Source organism: Pangasianodon hypophthalmus, chromosome 3, assembly GCF_027358585.1.
Source record: "Pangasianodon hypophthalmus isolate fPanHyp1 chromosome 3, fPanHyp1.pri, whole genome shotgun sequence".
NCBI classification, from domain to species: domain Eukaryota; kingdom Metazoa; phylum Chordata; class Actinopteri; order Siluriformes; family Pangasiidae; genus Pangasianodon; species Pangasianodon hypophthalmus.
The window spans coordinates 34,030,845-34,051,309 of NC_069712.1; the positions used below are offsets into that span (position 1 = coordinate 34,030,845).

The 20,465-nt window shown below is 41.7% G+C and overlaps 1 protein-coding gene across 3 annotated transcripts in view; it reads right to left on the reverse strand.

Annotated features, from left to right (window-relative positions):
• Positions 1–7,771: 7,771 nt before the first annotated feature.
• The window catches only part of si:dkey-157l19.2 (uncharacterized protein KIAA1522), a 33,088-nt gene continuing 20,394 nt past the window's right edge, over positions 7,772–20,465 (reverse strand). The window contains exons 1-7 of one of the 3 annotated variants that reach the window (XM_053232563.1): positions 14,507–15,594; positions 14,017–14,154; positions 13,766–13,809; positions 13,501–13,642; positions 13,226–13,336; positions 9,816–13,128; positions 7,772–8,746 (exon numbers count right to left, since the gene is read on the reverse strand). In XM_053232563.1, coding sequence (XP_053088538.1) covers positions 9,836–13,128; positions 13,226–13,336; positions 13,501–13,642; positions 13,766–13,809; positions 14,017–14,056 — 3,630 coding nt within the window. In that variant the 5' untranslated portion in view covers positions 14,057–14,154; positions 14,507–15,594 and the 3' untranslated portion in view covers positions 7,772–8,746; positions 9,816–9,835. Of the gene's footprint in view, positions 8,750–9,815; positions 13,129–13,225; positions 13,337–13,500; positions 13,643–13,765; positions 13,810–14,016; positions 14,155–14,506; positions 15,595–20,465 lie in introns of those variants that run through there. The other 2 variants (XM_026939301.3, XM_026939302.3) reach the window with 2 other exon arrangements.

A 20,465-nucleotide genomic window follows, 5' to 3' on the forward strand; every position in this document is an offset into this window, starting at 1 on the left:
CTGTCTGGCTGTATGTCTCTGTGTGTGTGTGTCTGTGTGTGCATGTGCCTGTGTGTGTGTGTGTGTGTGTGTGTGTCTGGCTGTGTATCTCTGTGTGTGTGTGTCTCTGTGTGTGCATGTGCCTGTGTGTGTGTGTGTGTGTGTGTGTGTCTGGCTGTGTATCTCTGTGTGTGTGTGTCTCTGTGTGTGTGTGTGTGTGTGTCTCTCTCTCTGTCTGTCTGTGTGTTTGTCTGTCAAGAAACTGTTGATGAAAAACTCCATTTTATAAGGAAAAAATCTTGAAAGCTCCTCACTAGTTTCATTCCAGTTATGATAAACATCCTGTGCTAGTTTCCTTTACACATCCTGAGTTTTAGGAAACAAGAACCTGACAGTTGAACTTCAGTTTGGACCAATCAGAAACAAGCGTTTTATGCCTGAGCCTAAGTGCTAGTGAGCATGAGCTGATGGATAAATGTCCTGAAAGTGGCAGGTGTCCTGTCAGCTCCTGTGGCTCACCTGGTAAGTGCAGAGTGTGTGAGTGTGTGAGGAGCACAGTTCAGGTCTGCTCTCAGGTGAGCTCCATGACTGCTCCTTATATTACCTGCAGCAGTAGGTGGTGTAAAGTGAAATATAAGCCTTCTGGAAAGAGCTGTGTTTCTGTCAGTGCAGGTAGCTCAGTGTGTAAGGTCTCCATCTGGCTCTGTGGAGTGACTCAGGGTTCAAGTCCAGGTTCAGGTGAGAGAGAGAAGTGTAGTAAGAGCTTCTCCTGTGTGTTTTGTTAATAACTAATCTCTCTCTTGCCTCCTCTCTCCAGGTGGAGGTGTAAAGTGAAAGATAAACTCCAGTAAAGCAGCGGTGTTTCCTGTCGGCTCTGATGGCTCAGTGGGTTAAAGGTCTCTACCAGTCGCTGTGTAGACTCTCAGTTCGAGGCCTCCTCTGGGCAGTAGGGGTCAGACTCAGGTGGGACCCTAAATCCAGAAGAAAGAAGGAAAGAGAGAGAAAGTCTGGTTGGTCCCACCTGGGGCTCTGAGAGAGGTGAAAGCAGGGGTTATGCTGCTCTGGATGGGGGCCAATTAATAATTTTATTATACTACTACAATATACATATGTATGTGTGTGTGTGTGTATATATATATATATACACACACTACTAGTATATTACTATGTCAATTATTGTACCGCGCTACATATACACACTAACATACACAGTACATAGCATGATGGAGTATAATATGTGCCATGCTACTATTATACTATATTACGCTGTGCTACATTATTACACTGCACTATACTAGGTGCCATGCTAAATTTTACAGTAAAATGCTTATCATTTAGAGTAGCATAACCAAGTTTTTCTCCTCCCAACGCTGTACAGAGACCCTGTGCTTAATTACACCACCTAGAGAGAGAGAGAGCACACAGTGTGAGTGAGGACTTGAACCTTGGTTCTCCCTCTGACACCAACACACCATTTACCACCTGAGCCACTTAAACTTGAGGTGGCAGCTGGCTAGCTGGCTTGCTTTGCCTTTTTTTGTCGGTTTTTGGGCGGGTTAATCTTTCACGTTGCACCACATGTGTAGCGAGAGAGGCGTTAATAAAGGAACACCCACTAACAGAAGCTCTTACAGCAGCATCACTGAGGACTTGATCTCTCTCTCTCTCTCTCTCTCTCTCTCTCTCTCTCTCTCTATGATATTAACACACCCTTTACCCCCAAACCACTCAAAACTGCACTCGAGGGGCTTTTTTTTGATTTGGGGGGTTTATCTTTCGCTTCTGGCTTCATAAATGTACTACTTGTGGTGGTGGGTTTATACTGTGTGAAGCATGAGAAAGGAGAGCTTTACTAAAGAGTCTGGCCTCATTTCTCCCTCACTTGGTATCAAACCATGCAGCTTTATTTTAGATAGGTGCAGCATCTATCCTCTGAGCCACCAGGACTGGAATCACATGCTGCTTTTTAGGGGATTTATCTTTAACATTTATATAGAAACTTGGAGTTAAGAGTTCAACTGAATCCTATGAGCCTTGAGCCTCGAGCCTCAGGCATAAGCACATGAGCCACCTGGCCTGAAGATTTAGGGTTAGATTTAGATTTCACATTACACCATCTTTAGTAAGAGGAATTACAGCTAAAGCCTCAACTGAAAGAGCCTCGTACATGAGTTTCCAAAAACACACAGCCTGAAGCAGATGAGCCACCAGTCCCCTTCTTAAATCCTCATAATAACATTAGCTATAGAACAGTCCTGAAGCTGGAGCTGAACTCTCACCATGCTCACACCTGAACCCGGCCTTGAGCTGTTCAGATCAGGGGAATCCATCAGGGGAATCATCACTGCCGGTTTTTAACCTACCGGACTTCTTGCGAAAACTGTGGTGAATTTACTGGTTTCACATTTGCACTATTTGTGGATATAGTAGACAATAATAGAAGGGAATGGTTTATAATCGCACGATCCGTTGCACCCAGGTGAGGATGGGTTTCCTTTTGAGTCTGGTTCCTCTCAAGGTTTCTTCCTCATATTGTCTCAGTGAGTTTTTCCTCACCACCGTCACCTCAGGCTCGCTCATTAAGGATAAATTCACATATTCACATATTTTCTGTGCTTTCTGCTTTGTGACAATGTCCACTGTTAAAAGCGCTATACAAATAAAATTAAATTGAACTGCTGGCATGTAAAGAACATTTATGTTAAGAGCATTTTTGTTTGTTTTTTCAGTTTACAGAGAAGAACCCAAACCTGGAGGCATTGATAGCTCAGCCTTGTCCAGCCCTGTGTGAGATGGGGGGCTAAAACTTTTATACATCCAGTGTATAAAGAAATGTTGATGAAGTGTGTATGTATGTTTTATGAGCTGCCTTTTTGACATCTGGGTGGAGCTTAGCAACCTTGTTCCCGATATGGGCCGGAGATTATGCTGCAATGATCTCAGAAGTGGGAAGTCGAAGCTTGGAATGACGTCTGTGCTTTCAAAGTGGGAAAACCACGGATGTCTCCAAGGTCATCTTTTGTTAGCAACTAGCTAGGCAGCTAACTGTGATGAGTGATGTCTAATTTCCTCAGAACAGTGACGTATAGAGTCAGTGTTACAGATTGAATAAGGGAACATGTCTGTATGTTGATGGATCTAAAGCTGATACTGTATAAACAGTATAACTCATTTAAAGGGAAGAAATGCCGCTGTGTTTACTGCTGATGCTGAGGAGACCATCCTGAGTTCCTGAGTAGGAATTCTGAAATGAGGGGGTTTTGTTTGTTTTTTGTTTGTTTGTTTTTTTTCAGGTCAGAGGTGAAAAATGATGAGTTATGAGCTTTAGTCAGATGCAGCATTTCTGGGGCAGAAAAATTGAACTAGAACCCAAACTGAAGAGAATAACAACATGATGGATAATCGTTATCAATAACATTCTATTATTATTATTATTATTATTATTATTGTTATTGTTATTATTATTATTATTATTATTATTATTACAGTTTTAGAAACACTTGTGAAAAAAAAAAAATCACATACTGCACCTTTAAACCTAAAAGAACTGTGATGAATCAGCCAGCTATTTAACTGATGTTGCTGATGCTGCTGTCGTTTCATTTGACGTCTGAATCCACTTTCTCTGATGATAAACAGGTTAATGTCAGTAAAAGCTGGCACTAATTTCATCTGTTCCTGCATCACTGATACTTACTGCTGTCACCTTTTAGATAATAATTAAATAAATAAGCCCAGATGACAACACAGCTGGTGTGTAACTGAAGGATGTGGCCTAAAAAAAAAACCCAATCAGTTGATTAAGAGCTGATTATTTTTGCTGTTTATTTCCATCAGGACTGTGGAAGCCTGAACATCCGCTGTTTCCTTCCACAACGACAGCAGTGCAGCTTTATTTATAATTAATGCACTTGTTCTGATGTTATTGTTTTTATAGTTACAGCTCATTCACACAGACTTCACTGACAAATTGTTGATCTGTATGGAGGCGTTTATGTAACACTGATGGAAGGAGTCTACAGTGTCAGCGCTTTGTAACAGTAGAGCTGTAACTTGAAGTTTTCCGACATCTTCAGGACAGAGGAGTTTACGCTTCTTTGCGGTTTCTCTGTAACATGCGGAACAAGCTGTGATTTTTTTTTTCTCTTATTAACTTCAGGAGAGAGAATAAAGAGGCTGGTGAGGGAACGAGTGTTTATAGCTGCTATAACGTAAGTGACAACAGGAATTAACTTGTCTCACTGATGTTCCACAACATTGAATGTAACAAACATAAAATTTGTTAAAATTTTAGGATAAAAACGTCATTTGTTATGGCAGATTGCTGTGCTGTAAGAGGAATTGATTATGAGTCTGATTTAAGCAGCAGATTAGCAGCTCCACAGCACCATCATGTGGACGTGTGTGTGTGTGTGTGTGTGTGTGTGTGTGTGTGTGTGTGTGTGTGTGTGTGTGTGTGTGTGTGTGTGTGCGCTGCTGGACTGAGTAGTTCAGAGCTCATGTTTCTCAACCCATCATTACAGTTTAATGTTAAATCCCAGCCTCAGTAACTCAAACAATTCGCCTTATATATAAAACATTCTGTGAATGGAAGGTTCAAGAATAAAATAAAAAAAAACAAATACATAATATCCTAAATAAAATATCATAAAGTGTCCCAGTCTGCAAAATGTTTTGAGTACTCCAGGTGTAAACTACACTATATGGCCAAAAGTATGTGCACCCCGACCATCACACACACACATGTGCTTGTTGAACGTCTCATTCCAGATTTATTCCCGTGTGTTTGCTGTTATAACGAGCTCCACTCTTCTGGGAAGCTTTCCACTAGATGTTGGAGCGTGGCTGTGGGGATTTGTGTTCATTCAGCTACAAGAGCATTAGTGAGATCAGGCGCTGATGTTGGGATGTCGAGGAGGTCTGGGGTTCAGTCGGTGTTCCAGTTCATCCCAAAGGTGTTCAGTGGGGTTGAGGTCAGGGCTCTGTGCAGGACACTCGAGTTCTTCCACTCCAACCTTCACACACCATGTCTTCATGGAGCTCGCATTGTGCACAGGGGCATTGTCATGCTGGAACAGGTTTGGGCCTCTTAGTTCCAGTGAAGGGAAACTGTAATGCTACAGCACACAGAGACGTTCTGTACAACTGTGTGCTTCCTGTTGCTTTGTGGTAACAGTTTGGGGAAGAACCTCATATGGGTGTGATGGTCAGGGGTGCACATACTTTTGACCATATAGTGTATGTAGAGGTTCAGAGATTTGGTGAAGGCGGTGGCATTGTGTCACTTACTGTGGTAAAGTTAGCTTCATATTCACACATTCAGGGTTTTCTGCTCAACAGTACCCCAGACTAGTGTAAAGCTATATGTTTTGAATGTGACATCAATGTAGGAGATGTTTACTTAACATTTATGGAAGGAGTCTCCAGTGTCAGCGCTTTGTAACCAAGCAAGATAAAGCTGTAAGTTTTATACCACAGTGCTGTTCACAGATTGATTATTGTTTATTTTGTCTTATTAACTTCGAGAGAGAGGAAAAAAGAGAGGCCTGAGGGAACAGCTGTTTAAAGCTGCTATAACGTAAGTGATAACAGGAAGTAACTTTTTTTTGACGTTCCACAACATTATAGGTAACAATAAATGGTTAAAAAGTTCAATGTTTCATTCTTTAATAACTAGAAACAGTAATTATTAGGAATCACTGTGTTATAAGAGGAATAAAACACTCTGAGACGTGCTGTTAATGGAAAATAATCCACCTTGGGGCATCAGACCACCCTGACCCCGGCGTGGATTATCTTCCTGTAACAGCACGTTTTATTGCTTGCTTATCGTAGCTAATATTTTGTGTTGTAGCAGGCTTGGTTGTGTTTTTGTTCTGATTGGAGCAGTTTGTATATGATGAAGGCCTAGCGACCCAATAATGGTTCAGAATTAAAAATGTTTAGGAACATTATGTAAATGTGTACAATAATATTTTAACATTAAGATCCCACATGAACAGCTTACTGATCTAGAATCCGCAGCTCTAAGATCACATTTCTCTCACAGGAAGCAAAGAGTAGACATTGGAGCCGGCGTTAGTTTGGTTGGCGGTCAACACTAAGTGTAATTAAAGTGTATTTTTAGCCAAATGGAGTCTTTTATCAGTAATTTACCTACACATCTGAGGTAAAGGTTTATTAAATGTTTCCGATGTTTCTGTCTGTATAATCAATAGAAATAAATCAATAGAAAATAGCTTCAGTCAATAAGTTAGCTTTAGGCCCTGCGTCTATATTTCCTGTAAAATAGAAACCATAACACACTTTTTTCTTTTCTGTCATGAAACAGCTCAGTGATTTCACTCGATCGTGACTAATCGCAGTTTTGTCATTTTAGACACTGACTACATTTACACGCACATCAATATTCCGATATTAATCAGAATTTGGCGATATTCTAATTAGTACTGAGTCATGCATGTAAACGCCGCAATCCGATTGCCCGATTCAGATTAAGACAATATTCTAATTCTCGTCCCTGGAATACGCCTGTTTTAATCTGAAATGCGTTGTATTTAAACACCTTATTCAGAAGGGAATTGTGGGTGCTAACAGATGCTTAGCGTAACAGACGCTTACCCGACCCTTTCCGTTTCGAGGCGGAGTTGTTGTTCATTACTGATGGAGAGAAGTGATAGAGTCCTAATTAAATTAGTGTGTAAAAGTAGTAATAAAACTGATAACTGACTCTGTAACCAACAGCAGCATGCTGAATCTCCCGGGAAATAACAGCGGGAAAGGAAAAGCACATGTTCAGATCGACAAACTTACAACAACCACAACCACATATACGGGAATATTCTGATTCCTGTATGCATATAAACATCGTATTCAGAATCTTAAACAGACTTTGATGTGCATGAAAACGTAGTAACACTGATAAGCTGTGTGTGTGATCGAACCAGGGACACGGATTATTTATTTACTACAGTTTAGTTTAGTGTTAATGTGGTGATGTGTACTGTAGGATCAGGACTGTCGGAAAAACACGGCAAAGAATCACAAAGAGTATTAGCAAGCTAGCTGATTTTAGCATTAATTATTCTCTTTTCCTTGAGTGATGAGTGGTGTAAGGGCATTATGTTTTTGTTGTGTGAATGAAGTATCAATAAAATAGTAATAATAATAACAATCAGTAAAACTGTGTGTGTGTGTGTATGTGTGTGTGTGTGTGTGTGTGAGATAGTAAAATCCCGAGTGACAGGGTGATGTGATGACTTACTGTTACCACACCAACGTTTCCTATAACAGCACATTCCCGAGTGTTTTATTCCTCTTACACCACAGCAATTTATGAAAAATTATTATTATTTTATTTATTAAAGAATGACACATCATACTTTTATCAGTGTATATTTAATGTAATGCATTTACTTATAGCAGCTATAAACAGTCGTTCCATCACCAGCCTCTCTTTTTTCTCTCTCTTGAAGTTAAAAAGACAAAAAGAAAAAAGCAGAAACTGCAAAGTGTAAACTCCTCTGTCCTGAAGAAACTTAAAATTACAGCTTTACCTCTGACACGGACAAAGCTCTGACACTGGAGACTCCTTCCATAAATGTTAATTAATCATCTCCTTACAGAAAACCTCACCATATCAACGATTAATTTAATCCGTTTATGTGAAGCGTCCGCATTAGCGCATTAATATAAACCTGCGCTACTGTCAGAGCTGCTGTTATAGAAAATTAATCAACGCCTCCTGACCAATCACAATCCAGAATTCAGCAGATACAGACAGACAGATGCGTACTTCAGACTGTGTTTAATGTTTTAAAATTTTGAAAAAAGACCTGGTTATAATCCAGTGTGCATGTCAGTGGTGATTATAAGGTGCTTTAAAAAAAAAATAAACGAAAATTTAACATACTGCTCTTTAAACGAAAGCGATTGCAGGCTACATAAAAATGCCTGTTATTAATTATAACATTTCAAACATGCTGTACTGCTTTGTGTAAATATATCTCAGATAGTTATGAAATCAAAACATCACAACAAGGACAATAAGCGAAAGAAAAGCAGTTAAACAAGACTGTACCAGAGATACCTCTAGTGTTTGGATGAACATCAGATCGCTCTTTCTTAACAATAAGTTAGAGAAATTGTTGTTAATAATACAGCAGAAATTAAGGAAATTATAAAGGTCCTAATTCAGTGATTCCCCAGATACAGGCTAGTAGTGCACAAAGAAATGTCATATATTAAAATCGAACATAACTAATCAAGGTCCAGTCAATAGACCTGTTTAAATTTGTTCTGGGCAGAAAGTTAGAACTGTACATCGCAAATTATTTACATCATCATAAATTCTCTAAACGTCAGAAAGACCAACACCTTCTGCGGGAAAAAAAAAAAAAAAAAAAAAAGCTTTTCTACTGTTTTACAAATACAGAATTCTCATGAGTTCATACTTTCTCACTGCAAGTGTTCCTGATTGCTTTGCTTTGTCCTTTTCTTTTCAATCTCAATGTTTTTCTCTTCAATTTTCCTTCCTGCATTAATTCCGTCCAAATCTACTGTCTTTTTTCTTCCTCTTCCTCATTCTTTAATTTCTTCCTTTTTATTTCATCATTCTTTTCTCCACTTCTTCAACATGCAATGACCTTTCTCTCTCAGAGAGCATTGTCACTTCGGTTTCCTGTTCACCACCTTATGTCACTGGGGATTAATTATAGTCTATGAATTTCAAAAGTAACAGGGTCCCATTCCTTGAATCGTCCATCACCTGCTGGACAACAAAAACATTCAGCAAAGCAAATCCAACCACATGTTCATCAAAACATGAACTTTTTGTTCTAAATGCGACTTTTGTATCCATTAAATAGAGAATTTCAAAAAAATAAATGTCATTTCTCATTTCTGGAACTTAATAATTAGTCACATTTACATGGACACTTTTTGTTTCAATCGGAATGAAATCAATCAGATTGATTAATCCGATCGCAGTGTTTACAAGAACGCTGAATAAAGTAATCGGGTTGATGTGCGCGTTTACTTGACAGAATCGGATTTGATCTTCTGACATGCGCACAGTGCACGATTACACGTTTCCCGCCGTTCCAACACGCAGATACTAGCAGCCACTCTCTTGCCATTGCTTTTTTTTCATTTTAAAAAGCAGACTTAACATTTGCCTATTTCAGCTGCTAATTAGAAGACGCGAGCGCGTGATGTGTTGTGTATTATACTGCGTGTATTTATCAAGCAATTAAAATGCCCCTTCCCGAGCCCAGAACAAACCGTCTGTGGATGAGGGTCCGAAGCAAGGACCGGTGGGACAACGTCGTCTTGCACCACTTCACAGACGAGGAGTGGAAGGAGAATTGTAGGATGACACGACAGTCATTTATGACACGATGCTCCATGGTGGAGGGGAACATGGCACCTGGTGAGGCTACGGTCAGAGCCCCAACACCACTGACAGCCGTGCGTCATACGTCATTACGTGATTTGTACGTCATTGCACATGCGCAGAACTATCTGGTTTCATTTTCAACCCGATGAAGTGTTTACATGTCCTCTCCATCGGATTAGAAAAGGTTTAAACCACCCCTTACGATCCGAATGAAATTTTAATCGGTTTTGGCCAATTCATTCCGATTGACGTGTTTACATGTGACTTTTTAAATCTGATTGTGCTTCTAGTCCAATTACGATCGGATTATTAGTGTCCATGTAAACGCAGCTATTGATAGATTTTATTAGCATTCCTAAACTGAGAGCAACAATGTTGTTGTAGCTCTTGTAGACATTTGGATTTATTTTGGATAAAAATAAAAGCCATAAGGTCTTACCTTCTTTTCTCTGGCTGTGCTCACTGACCAGCAGTTTGCACATGCTCAGTGTCCACATTAATCTTTGAGGAATTATGGGTAATATTTTCACTCTTAGCACTAGGCTTCTTAGCGACTGGCGGAGGGACTTTGGCTTTTATATTCTGGGGATCAGCGGCTGGTTTGGATGTTTGAGAAACAGATTTCAACTCGTACACCAGCGTCTTCCTCAGATCTGATTTGGACTCTGGAGATGAAGGAGATTTTTCTATCACCACCTTCTTTGTGCTTTTGGAGAAGATGAAGTTTGCCGTGGATGTCGGCGAGATGGCCCCTGGGGACAGCGGAGGGGAATGCAGCAGACTCTGGCGCTTCGCTCGGTTGTCTGTAGACGACATGGCAGCGGTTTTCAGACGAATGGCATCCTGGAGGGACATGGAAGATGAAGGAATGCTAACTGGAGGCACTTTTTGAGCAGGATTGATTTTAGGAGATGTGGGTATTAAGGTTTGGGGCCTTGGAATTTTAACCTCTTGCTCTGCTTTTACCAATGCTGTACTGGATTCGTTTTGGATTTCTTTTACGTCACTGGCAAAGAGTTGATCTTTTGGTTCAGCAGGGGTTAGCGTAGTTGATGGTTCATTTTGGATTTCCTGCACTGTGATCTTTGGTTCAGGTTCTACTTTGTTGGATATTTGGGGTACTGATTCAGCAGACACGGCCTCTTTGATTGGTTCAGTGCTTGCTTGTTGAGTTTTTTGGTCTGTGACGCTGACTTGGCTGTTGGGTTCAAGTTTTACATCCGATGAAACCTGTTCAGCTTTGGTTTCGGTGTCTGATGGCGGAATAGTGCCCTGATTTTCCTGTACATTAGTTGCAGGTAGACTGTCAGTTTTCTGATCTGTAGCCGATTGCGAGGCAGGATCGGATGTATTCAGAATCAGAGATCTTCTTTTAGGCTTTTGGGGTGCCTCTTGATTGGTCTGATGCTTTGCTTTTTGAAGTCCACCAGGAGTTTCAGCTTGGCTCAGGTTGGATTTGATTGACCTGAGACGGACTTTCTGTAATAAGGACGGTGTGACCATCGGGGTAGGACTTTCCTCTGTAGTTGCAACGGCGTGGGTGGTCGGCGGAGGCGGCTGTTTCTCCTGTTTTTCAGCTGTGATAGCTTTGACTTCTTTCTTGAGATCTGTGGGTAATGGAGGTGGTGTAGGAACATTAAATGGTGTGGATGTGACTTGGGCTTGCTTTGAGGATACGTCTGGTGGGGTTTGCTTTGGACGAGCAGGTGCTGCCTTAGGAGAAGGAGGGATCAGTGGTGGAGGGGGTGGGATCGCTGGCGGAGGAGGAGTTCTTGATGTCGGAGGTGGAGGTGGCATTGCTGGTGGAGGACGTGGGATCATTGGTGGAACAGGTGGGATCATTTGAGGAGAAGGTGGGATTTTCTGTGCTGGAGAAGATGCAGCTTCCTCTAATGTTGAAGGCTGTGCATCCTGTAGCACTGGGGGCACTTTGAATAAAAACCTTAGAGAAGATGGCATGGGTAGAGATGGATAGTCTGTTTCATCCTGCCCACCTGGCGGATGTGGAGGGGGTACCTTTGTAGGGGGCGGAGGTGGTGGGAACAAAGGGTGTGGAGGGGGACATATGATCTCATCAGATCCTTGGAACTGGGCGGATGAATCTTCTTTTAGAGGTTTTACTTGGTCTGTTGGGGGCAGGGGAGGTATATGTTCAGGAGGTGGTGAAGGAGATGGGGAAGGACGGACATGGGTAAGCCCGGGTAAAGGCAGAGTGTTGCCATAACGAGGCTGAACATCAACGGACGTCTGTGTAGGAGTAGTTCTATATTGCGTGTCTGAGGCCACGGCTTCTTGAGTTTGCATTTTAGGTGCTACTATACTGTCCTTCATTACATTTGTTGCTTGACTTGTCACTGGTATTTTCCCTTGTGCCATCTGGATTGGAACTTCAAACTTCAGACCTCTCTTTTGGGCCCAGCACTCCAAGTTGACAGGTCCAGGTCCACACAGTAGTTCGAAGGTGCGCTGATTGTGTGCCCATGTCTCAGGAGGAGGTGGAGGTGGAGCTAGAACATTGGGAGGATCTGGAACATCAAGGAGCGCCATAAGAGTCGTCACAGCTGGTGAAGCAACTCTACCATTAGCGGTTAGACTTTTAATAGATGGTAGGAAATGCTTGAGATTATTCTGGTGACTCCTTCCATTAGTTTGTGAATAGGGTATGTTGCCTTTTTGCATTTGAAGGCCTTTCTTTAATTGTAGCTCTGCCAACACTGCTCTCTGGCTGGTCAAGTTCCCTTTAGATGGAACAGCTGTGCTGCCGTTCTGACTTGTATAGGCACTGTACGGCGATTCCACTTTCTGAGACCCATTTTCCAAAGACTTATGCTCAGTTATGGTTCTTGCATACGTACGTGAATGCAGCGAGTATGAACGACTTGGGGGAGGTGGTGGTTTCTTGCTCTTTTTCATCACTGATAGGCTGCGATTAAAAGGACCTGTGGAGCCTGACTTCTTCCAGGCTTCCTCTTGTTGGCTGTTACCATTCAACTGCACAGGCTTAACAGAGGTATTTTGGGCACCAGAATTATATCTGACCATGGGAGGTCTAGAATCGTCCTCTGCCTGACTTGTCCTGCTGGCTACTCGAGGAGTGCTGCTGCTAGAAATGGTGGAAGAATCCGAGACGAGTGTCTCGGATGATCCTGAGCGGCTCCAGCCAGAGCACTCCGAGAGGCTGGCAGTCCGATAGGTGGAAGCCCGAGAAGAGACCCGTGAGGACATCAGTGATGGAGCTCGTGAGGAGAGTCGTGAGGATGCCCGGGATGAGGCTCTTGATGGAGCTGGACTGGCCGATGCCAGGCTGCTCTTGCTCACCATGCGAACGCTACTGCGACTTCTGTTGCGGCTGAGTTCAACCACGTCCACAGATGGAGGCAGTATCGCATTTGGGATGATCTTGGACATGTACGTGGCCTCAGGGGAGACATACATCACTGGATTGGATGAAGAGGTTCCTGACGTGGTCATCCAGGGAACAGCTAGTGAATTCGGTCTCTGTGGATCAAACGACTGTGGGAACAGGTGCTGGAGTAGAGAGAGGTCATCCTGCTGTCCCTCCTGTGGAGGGATCTGTGTTTTATCCTCCATTATAGCCTGAAGACTGTTCTGCAGGTGCATTATTGCTCCGTCTGGGACCGAGGCGATGGATATGCTATCCAGAGTGGGAATGACGGTGGAAATGCTCACACCTCCATTGGATAGCTGAGCATCAGTGAACTGGGACGCTATCCACGCAGCTCGGTCAAGCCCTTGGGTTAGGAAATGAGTCAAAATGTGTATTAGTGAGACTAAAATACACTATTCATTTTTGTGTTTAAAGTTTTGTGTTTTAATAAGAACACGTACCAAGTTCTTTCTGTACATGTCTTGGTATTCCTTTGACCATACCCGCCTTTTTCCCCTTCGATTTGCTCTTCTTGTGTTTCTTGTCCTCTTTCAGTGGCCTGAAGGTGGAGTCTGCATGCAGAGGTACAACAAGAAGATAAACACTACTGAATCAAGGGTTGAGTTAAACTCTTACACTGGGTTAAGTTTCCCCATGTTACATTCTCCTCCACAGTACTCTCCTTGGTGTACCAAACTACAACGAAATGAAGTCGTTCTTCTACGCAAGACCGTACCTTGGCGTGTGAGTCCGGAACGTGACGACTGATAGGAAGTGATGGAACGTGTGGAGATCGTATCAGCAGCAGTACTCTCAGACTCGGACATTCTCAGTTCACTGAAGCTCATATCGTCGTCCGTACGAGCCGTCACTGTTGACTGAACGAAAAAGGATGATGTCCACATAAAAAACTTCTTAAAACTAACGAATGGTGATGATTTCATGCGTGCATTTCTCCCGACTCAGTGTTATTTTAAGCTAACTGTTGATAAGGTACTTACAATGACGCTCTGGTCGTCCTGATAGTCCACACCGTTTCTGTTTTCTGGAGAATATATAAAACAAAGTTATTAATACAATCTAAAATAAAAAGGCTGATTGTAGTGCAATGTGAGACATTTTTAATGTACAGTTTAGCATTTGCAGTTCCCCGTTACCCTCATTTTATATGTCTATGGTTAGCTGCGATTAACCATAAAACTTTCACCTTGTCCTAAAATGACTCAAGTTTAATTGCTTTATGAGGACATACCATCTTGCTGCAGGAGTTTCAGGCCCTCCTGAGCCTCCATGTGCAGATCCTGTACATATTTTGGCCGATTTCCCTCAATAAACACATTCTCTTGGAAGTGCTGTAGAGGACATGATGTCTCACCTGCCTCATTAGGGGCTACAGAGAGAGACAGACAGACAGAAAGACAGGAAGAGAGAGAAGGGAGTGAATATTAAAACCTTTTCTCGATGGTGAAGGGTATTCTTTAATATTTGTGTGTTATGTGTTGTATCTTAGAACGCTAGTAAATTATTTGTACAGAAACAATAGTCCTAATTATAATCACTGAAGTTGATTAGTATTTATGAAGGTTCAATAACCAATTTCCCTCCAATATCTTTAGAGTTAGAATAAATACAGTATTCAGTATTACATACATCTTTAATATAATATATATATTTTCTGTAATACATATTTGTATTATCTGGAATTTATGTAATCTTTGGGAAACAACAACAACAAAAAATACCTGTACATTAACTTTCTATGTCAAAAGGTACAGTGGACTTCACATCCCAGTTTTCTTCTACAGTTTTGTTTCTGTAAACAAAGCTACAAACAGGTACAGTCCTAAAAGTGAAGAGAATTTCTGCTTGTAGAGTAAATAAAGATCTTAACCTCCACTAGAGGGCGTAACTGAATCACAGCTTATCTTAAAATGCTGTTGCACAACTTGTCTTCTCAGACACTGCTGATAGTTGAAGGGGATTAAAAAGTGATGTATCATCTGCTCCACTGGTGTGAAAAAAAAAAAACCACAAGCACTTTTTCAATAGTGTGGCGTAAAAGATGTAGCAAGATTTAAACACTTCAGACGCCGTCAGCGTATTCGAGTTGCTCATTTTGTACACATTTCCTAACGAACAGGAAGTGACTCAGCACCTAGAAGAAGCTTAAACAACAATTTCGCCACTTGAAAAGTAAAACCTTGGGAGAAATTCCCAGTATAATACTCATTCCAGCCGAGTATCACAATTCACTACACTGCAGTTTTGGTGTAATTCTTAAATATAATATGTTTTTTAAAGTGAACATGTTAATAGGAATCACTCAGAGCCTTCAAAAGTTCACGTTCTCACTACAGAAGCTCCTCAGGGCTCGGGTCTTGGTCCACTCTTAAATGTATAAATAACTAGTTTATTATAGTGTATATGTTACTGACCACATCCAGTGTGGAACCCACAAGCATCACAGCATCACAAACCCCCACAACATTTCATCCATTTTTTACTGTTTATATAAGAAAACGACTTGAATATTATATACATTAGGCAAGTTATCATATTTATTTACAGAAACCAATAGTGTTTTTTTTTTGTTAATTATTATTATTTCTAACATTTCCACTCAGAGAAACTCCTCACTACTTACACTGAGCATCATTAACAGCTAGTTTTATTATTAAAATCACACTTACTAGGTTTTAACTTACTGAGTTACTGAGATGAAACTTGTTTAATTCTAGTAGTCTGTTTAAGTAAGACATATAATTCTCATAACTAAATTAACTTTGTTGTTACAGTATTCAACAACAGCAATATATCATCATCATCATCATCATCATCATCAACATCACCCCCCCCCCCTCCCCCCAGTACTTACTATTAATCAAAGATTGAGAATATTAAAACTCTCAACTTTACAAAAAAGCTCTGTCTTACTCTCTGTATCTCTCTCCCTCTCTGTCTCCATCTGTCAGTCCGTCTTTCTCTCTCTATCTGTTTGTCTGTCTGTCTGTCTCTCTCTCTCTCTCTCTCTGTGTGTGTGTCTCTTGCTGTCACTCTCTCTTTCTTTCTCTCCTGCTCTTTGTACCTGTCTCTTTCTGTCTCTCACCACATCTCTCTCTGTCCTTTTTTTCTCTCCCTGTCTGCCCCCATGTCTGTCTGTCTCTCTTACTGTTCTTCTCTTTGTCTTTCCCTCCCTGTCTCTGTCTCTCTCTTTGTGTCTCTCTCTCTCTCTCTCTCTCTCTCTGTGTCTCTCTCTCTCTTTCTGTCTCTCTCTCTTTCTGTCTCACTCTCCTACATGCAAGTGCAAACACACACGTTGCACAAACTCCACTTTGTCCTGACTCGCCCTCTCTCCCTTCAGGCTCCAGGTGTTTGCTGATATAGAGATACAGAGGAACACAGAGAAAATGAAAAGCAGGAAACTAAAATGTATAAACCTGAAACCGTGAGCTAATTAGAAATCAGTCAGTGTTGATTCTGAGCTGTACGAGACTTCTGTAGGTGTTAATTCAACACTTTTGACTGTGTGTGTATGTGTGTTAATGAATGTACTAGCTCAAGAAATGCAGCTGGAATTTATTTACCACTCTCAGAGATCAGACACTGGATTAGCTGCACAGTGACTGATGTCATGGTAAATGATGTCATGGTGCATGATGTCATCATCCGAGGTCAGACAGTCAGACATCTTCATAAAAAAATTACTAACATCATTATGATTACTAACATCAGTCACAGGAAAGTATCCTAATGTGTGTGTGAGAGATCATACGAGACAGCTATGTCTGATGGATCATGGAGGTATACACACACACACACACACACACACACGCACACACACACACACACACATACACAACAACTTCAGACGAAATCCTTTCCAGGAGAAAGAAAACTATTCGGACAGGCACAGACTTGCTGTGCTCAGACGCCTAAAGCAGGAAATAGTTCAGTGTCACTGATCAAGTGTGGAACGATAGAATACAGCAATCCAGCGCTACGGTACACGTGCAGTTACACAGAGACACAGAGGTACTGAGACACAGAGATAAAGAGATATATCCTCACAGAGATACCGTGAGACTGCGATACAGTGACACAGCGATACAGAGACACAGTGAGACGCTGACAGTGACACAGCGATACAGAGACACAGTGAGACGCTGTCAGTGACACAGCGATACAGAGACACAGTGAGACGCTGTCAGTGACACAGCGATATAGAGACACAGTGAGACGCTGACAGTGACACAGCGATACAGTGACACAGTGAGATGGTGACAGTGACACAGCGATACAGTGACACACTGATACAGACACAGCGAGACACAGTGAGACGGTGATACAGAGACACAGAGAGACAGAGACACTGTGAGACAGAGACAGAGACCCAGTGAGACAGAGACACAGTGCCACAGTCAGACAGTGATACAGTGACACACAGTGAGACAGTAACACAGTGAGGCAGAGATACTGTAAGAAAGGGACACAGTGACACAGAGACAGTGACACAGAGATACAGTGACACAGTGAGACAGCGAGATGGTGAGACAGTGAGGCAGCGATACAGTGAGACACAGTGAGACAGCAACACAGTGAGGCAGAGATACTGTGAAAAAAGGGACACAGTGACACAGAGACAGTGACACAGAGACAGTGACACAGAGACAGTGACACAGAGGGACAGAGACACACTGATACAGACAGACACAACACAGAAATACAGAAAAACACACACACACACACACACACTGAGACAGAGACACAGTGATGCAGAGACACAGAACCAGTGAGACAGCAATATAGAGACACAGTGTTACAGAGACACACACTTTAAATTCTCCGTTCTGATTGGTGTAGAAAGTGTTAATTACTTTATTAAAAACACAGTTTTTGGTCAGTTCTGGCCGTAAATCACACATTTACATCGATTGTTATTTAAACATTTCCTTCATATTTAATTGTACTTAATATTTACTTAATAATCTGATTATTGATTGTTTGTTTATCTTTCTCTGCTAACAATTAATTTACAGGGACTTGGCAAACACTCCACTGAGTTTAGCGTAACCTAAAAGCTGAACGGATTCAGAGTCAAACGTAGAGTGAGGTCCTGCCCACGACGACTCAGGGACACCTGTCACTCAGCCACATCAGGACACGCCCCTGATTCATGAACAATAAACAGGTGATTCAAAGAATCAACTCACGATTATGACTCTTAAGTACCTGTTTCTCCATTGTTCATGTTGGTGTTAGCCAGAAGCTAAAGTGTGTGCTGTGGTTTTGGAGTCAAAGCATGTGCTGCGGATCACGGAACTGGTTTCCCGACTTCACATTTAGTATATATATGTGTGTGTGTGTGTGTGTGTGTGTGTGAATGTGGGAGTGAAGCTTTGGATTAGTACAAAGGCACACACCCATGCACAGTGAAACACACACTCTCTATCTCTCATACCTACACCTACACCCACACCTGGAAACACACTCTGCAAATACAAATAATCTCTCTCTCTCTCTCTCTCTCTCTCTCTCTCTCTCTCTCTCTCCCCAACATACAAACGAATAAAAAGAGTGTAAAAAGCCTCTCCACAGTGATCAGGAATGACCAGAATGTCCACAGTGATGGCGCGCGGACGCACATGGAGGGATGAATGCAAGGTCGAGAGACGCTTTGTGGGTTTGCAAACACACACACACACACACACACACACACACACACACACACAGAGACACAGTGGATCTTCCCTCATGGGCATTTTCTTTTGCATATTATAGCTTCCTTCGGCAGTGTTTCGGGAAAACAAATGAGTTAGAAACCGGAGAGAGACACGCAACGCTGCGCTCTCAGCGTCACACCGTCAACATGTTTACATTCCACCTGAGATCGGCTTTTGTTCACACTGCAGTGCTTATTTCCTCAAGGAAGGGATTTCTGTTCCACAGGATGGAGAATAATGAAGTCAAACACAGGACGCTGGACATGTCTGTGTATATGTGTGTGTATGTGTGTGTGTGTGTGTGTGTGTGTGTGTGTGTGTATATGTGTGTGTGTGTGTGTATAAAACTCTGGCTAATCATTAACATGCTGTGATTCTCAGGCCTGAATATCAAACACACACAGCTGACCACTCAGTGATTAAAAAATCAATTCGTCAATAAGCGATCACGTCACTCGTAGATTAACGTCATCAAACTGTCCCAAAAACAAACTTTAAAAACACGATTAATCGTAACTCATACAGGAGAACCTTGTTCTCTGCACAGCGCGCTAAAAAACAGAGTTAGAGCATATCAAGTGCACTTCTGAAATCCAATGCACTGCAATAAATTATTCCTACAAGGTACAGGATATCCATCATTACACTCATTATCACACAGGAAACAGGGAGTTTAAATCTAAACCTGAGGTCTACTCTAATCAAAAACCCCAAAAGCCTTAAAAATATCACACAGACTCAACCTTTAACTCCTCTGTCCTGAAGATGTCAGTGGTGTGTATTGAACATGTAAGGAAGGAGTCTCCAGTGTCAGCACTTTGTAACAGTCAGAGGTGAAGCTGTAACTTGAAGTTTTCCGACATCTTCAGGACAGAGGAGTTTACGCTTCTTTGCGGTTTTTCTGTAACATGCGGAACAAGCTGCGATTTTTTATCTTATTAATATGAAGAGAGAGAATAAAGAGATGCTGGTGAAGGAACGAGTGTTTATAGCTGCTATAACGTAAGCGACAACAGGAACTGACTCGTTTTGTGAAAGATCCACAACATTAAATGTAATAATAAATGTAATAACAGATAAAATGCATGACATGTTGTTTGTTAAGAAATTGCTGTGGTGTAAGAGGAGTAAAACACTCAGTGACGTGCTGTTAGAGGAAAATAATCACCTTCACAGTGGTAACAGTAACAACGCTTCATCACACCACCCCAGTGCTGATTATTTTCCTACAGCACACACACACACACACACACACACACACACACACACACACACACAGCCGAAAGCCAGCAGCCCCCACCAATTCTGTCAAAACTACACAAGCTTTGCAGGTTCCCATTTAAGGGCAGAGCTAAATTTCTGGGCCAGAAAATTTTAAACAGAATCCTGAAATAAAGAAATGGAAAAAAAAAAAGAAACACAAGGTCGAGTTTCCCCAAAACATCAGCACTGAAGGAAGATGATTTTCCTACTTATTTCTAAACCCTCCATCACGTCAGTCTCCTTAAAGGTGCAGCTCTAATTCTACATTGTAAAATTCACACGCTGCACCTTTAAGGAGAAAAACGTGACCTCTGCATTTGCAACTTTAGAAAATATGTTTACACACATCATACACAGAGTTTATCAGGTTCGTCTGCCACACAGCTCACTCTGTAGGTGTATAATTACTGACTGTAGCCTATTTGTTACTCTGCACAAACTATTGGCACCCGCCCTCCCACCCTGTGGCAGACAGGATCGGGAGTCATGCGATAGGTGTGTCTAATAAATTATATAACTCTGTGTACAGACATCTATCTCACACACACACACACACACACACACACACAATGCACACAAGTTTGATTTGCTTCATTGCAGAACTTCTGAAAAGTTTTTTGTTTGATTTCCGTGGCTGTGTTTGAGCAGGACACGTACACCCTTGTTTACATTACACACATTGCAACATAGCTCAAGGCTCTCACTGTGCTCAACAACA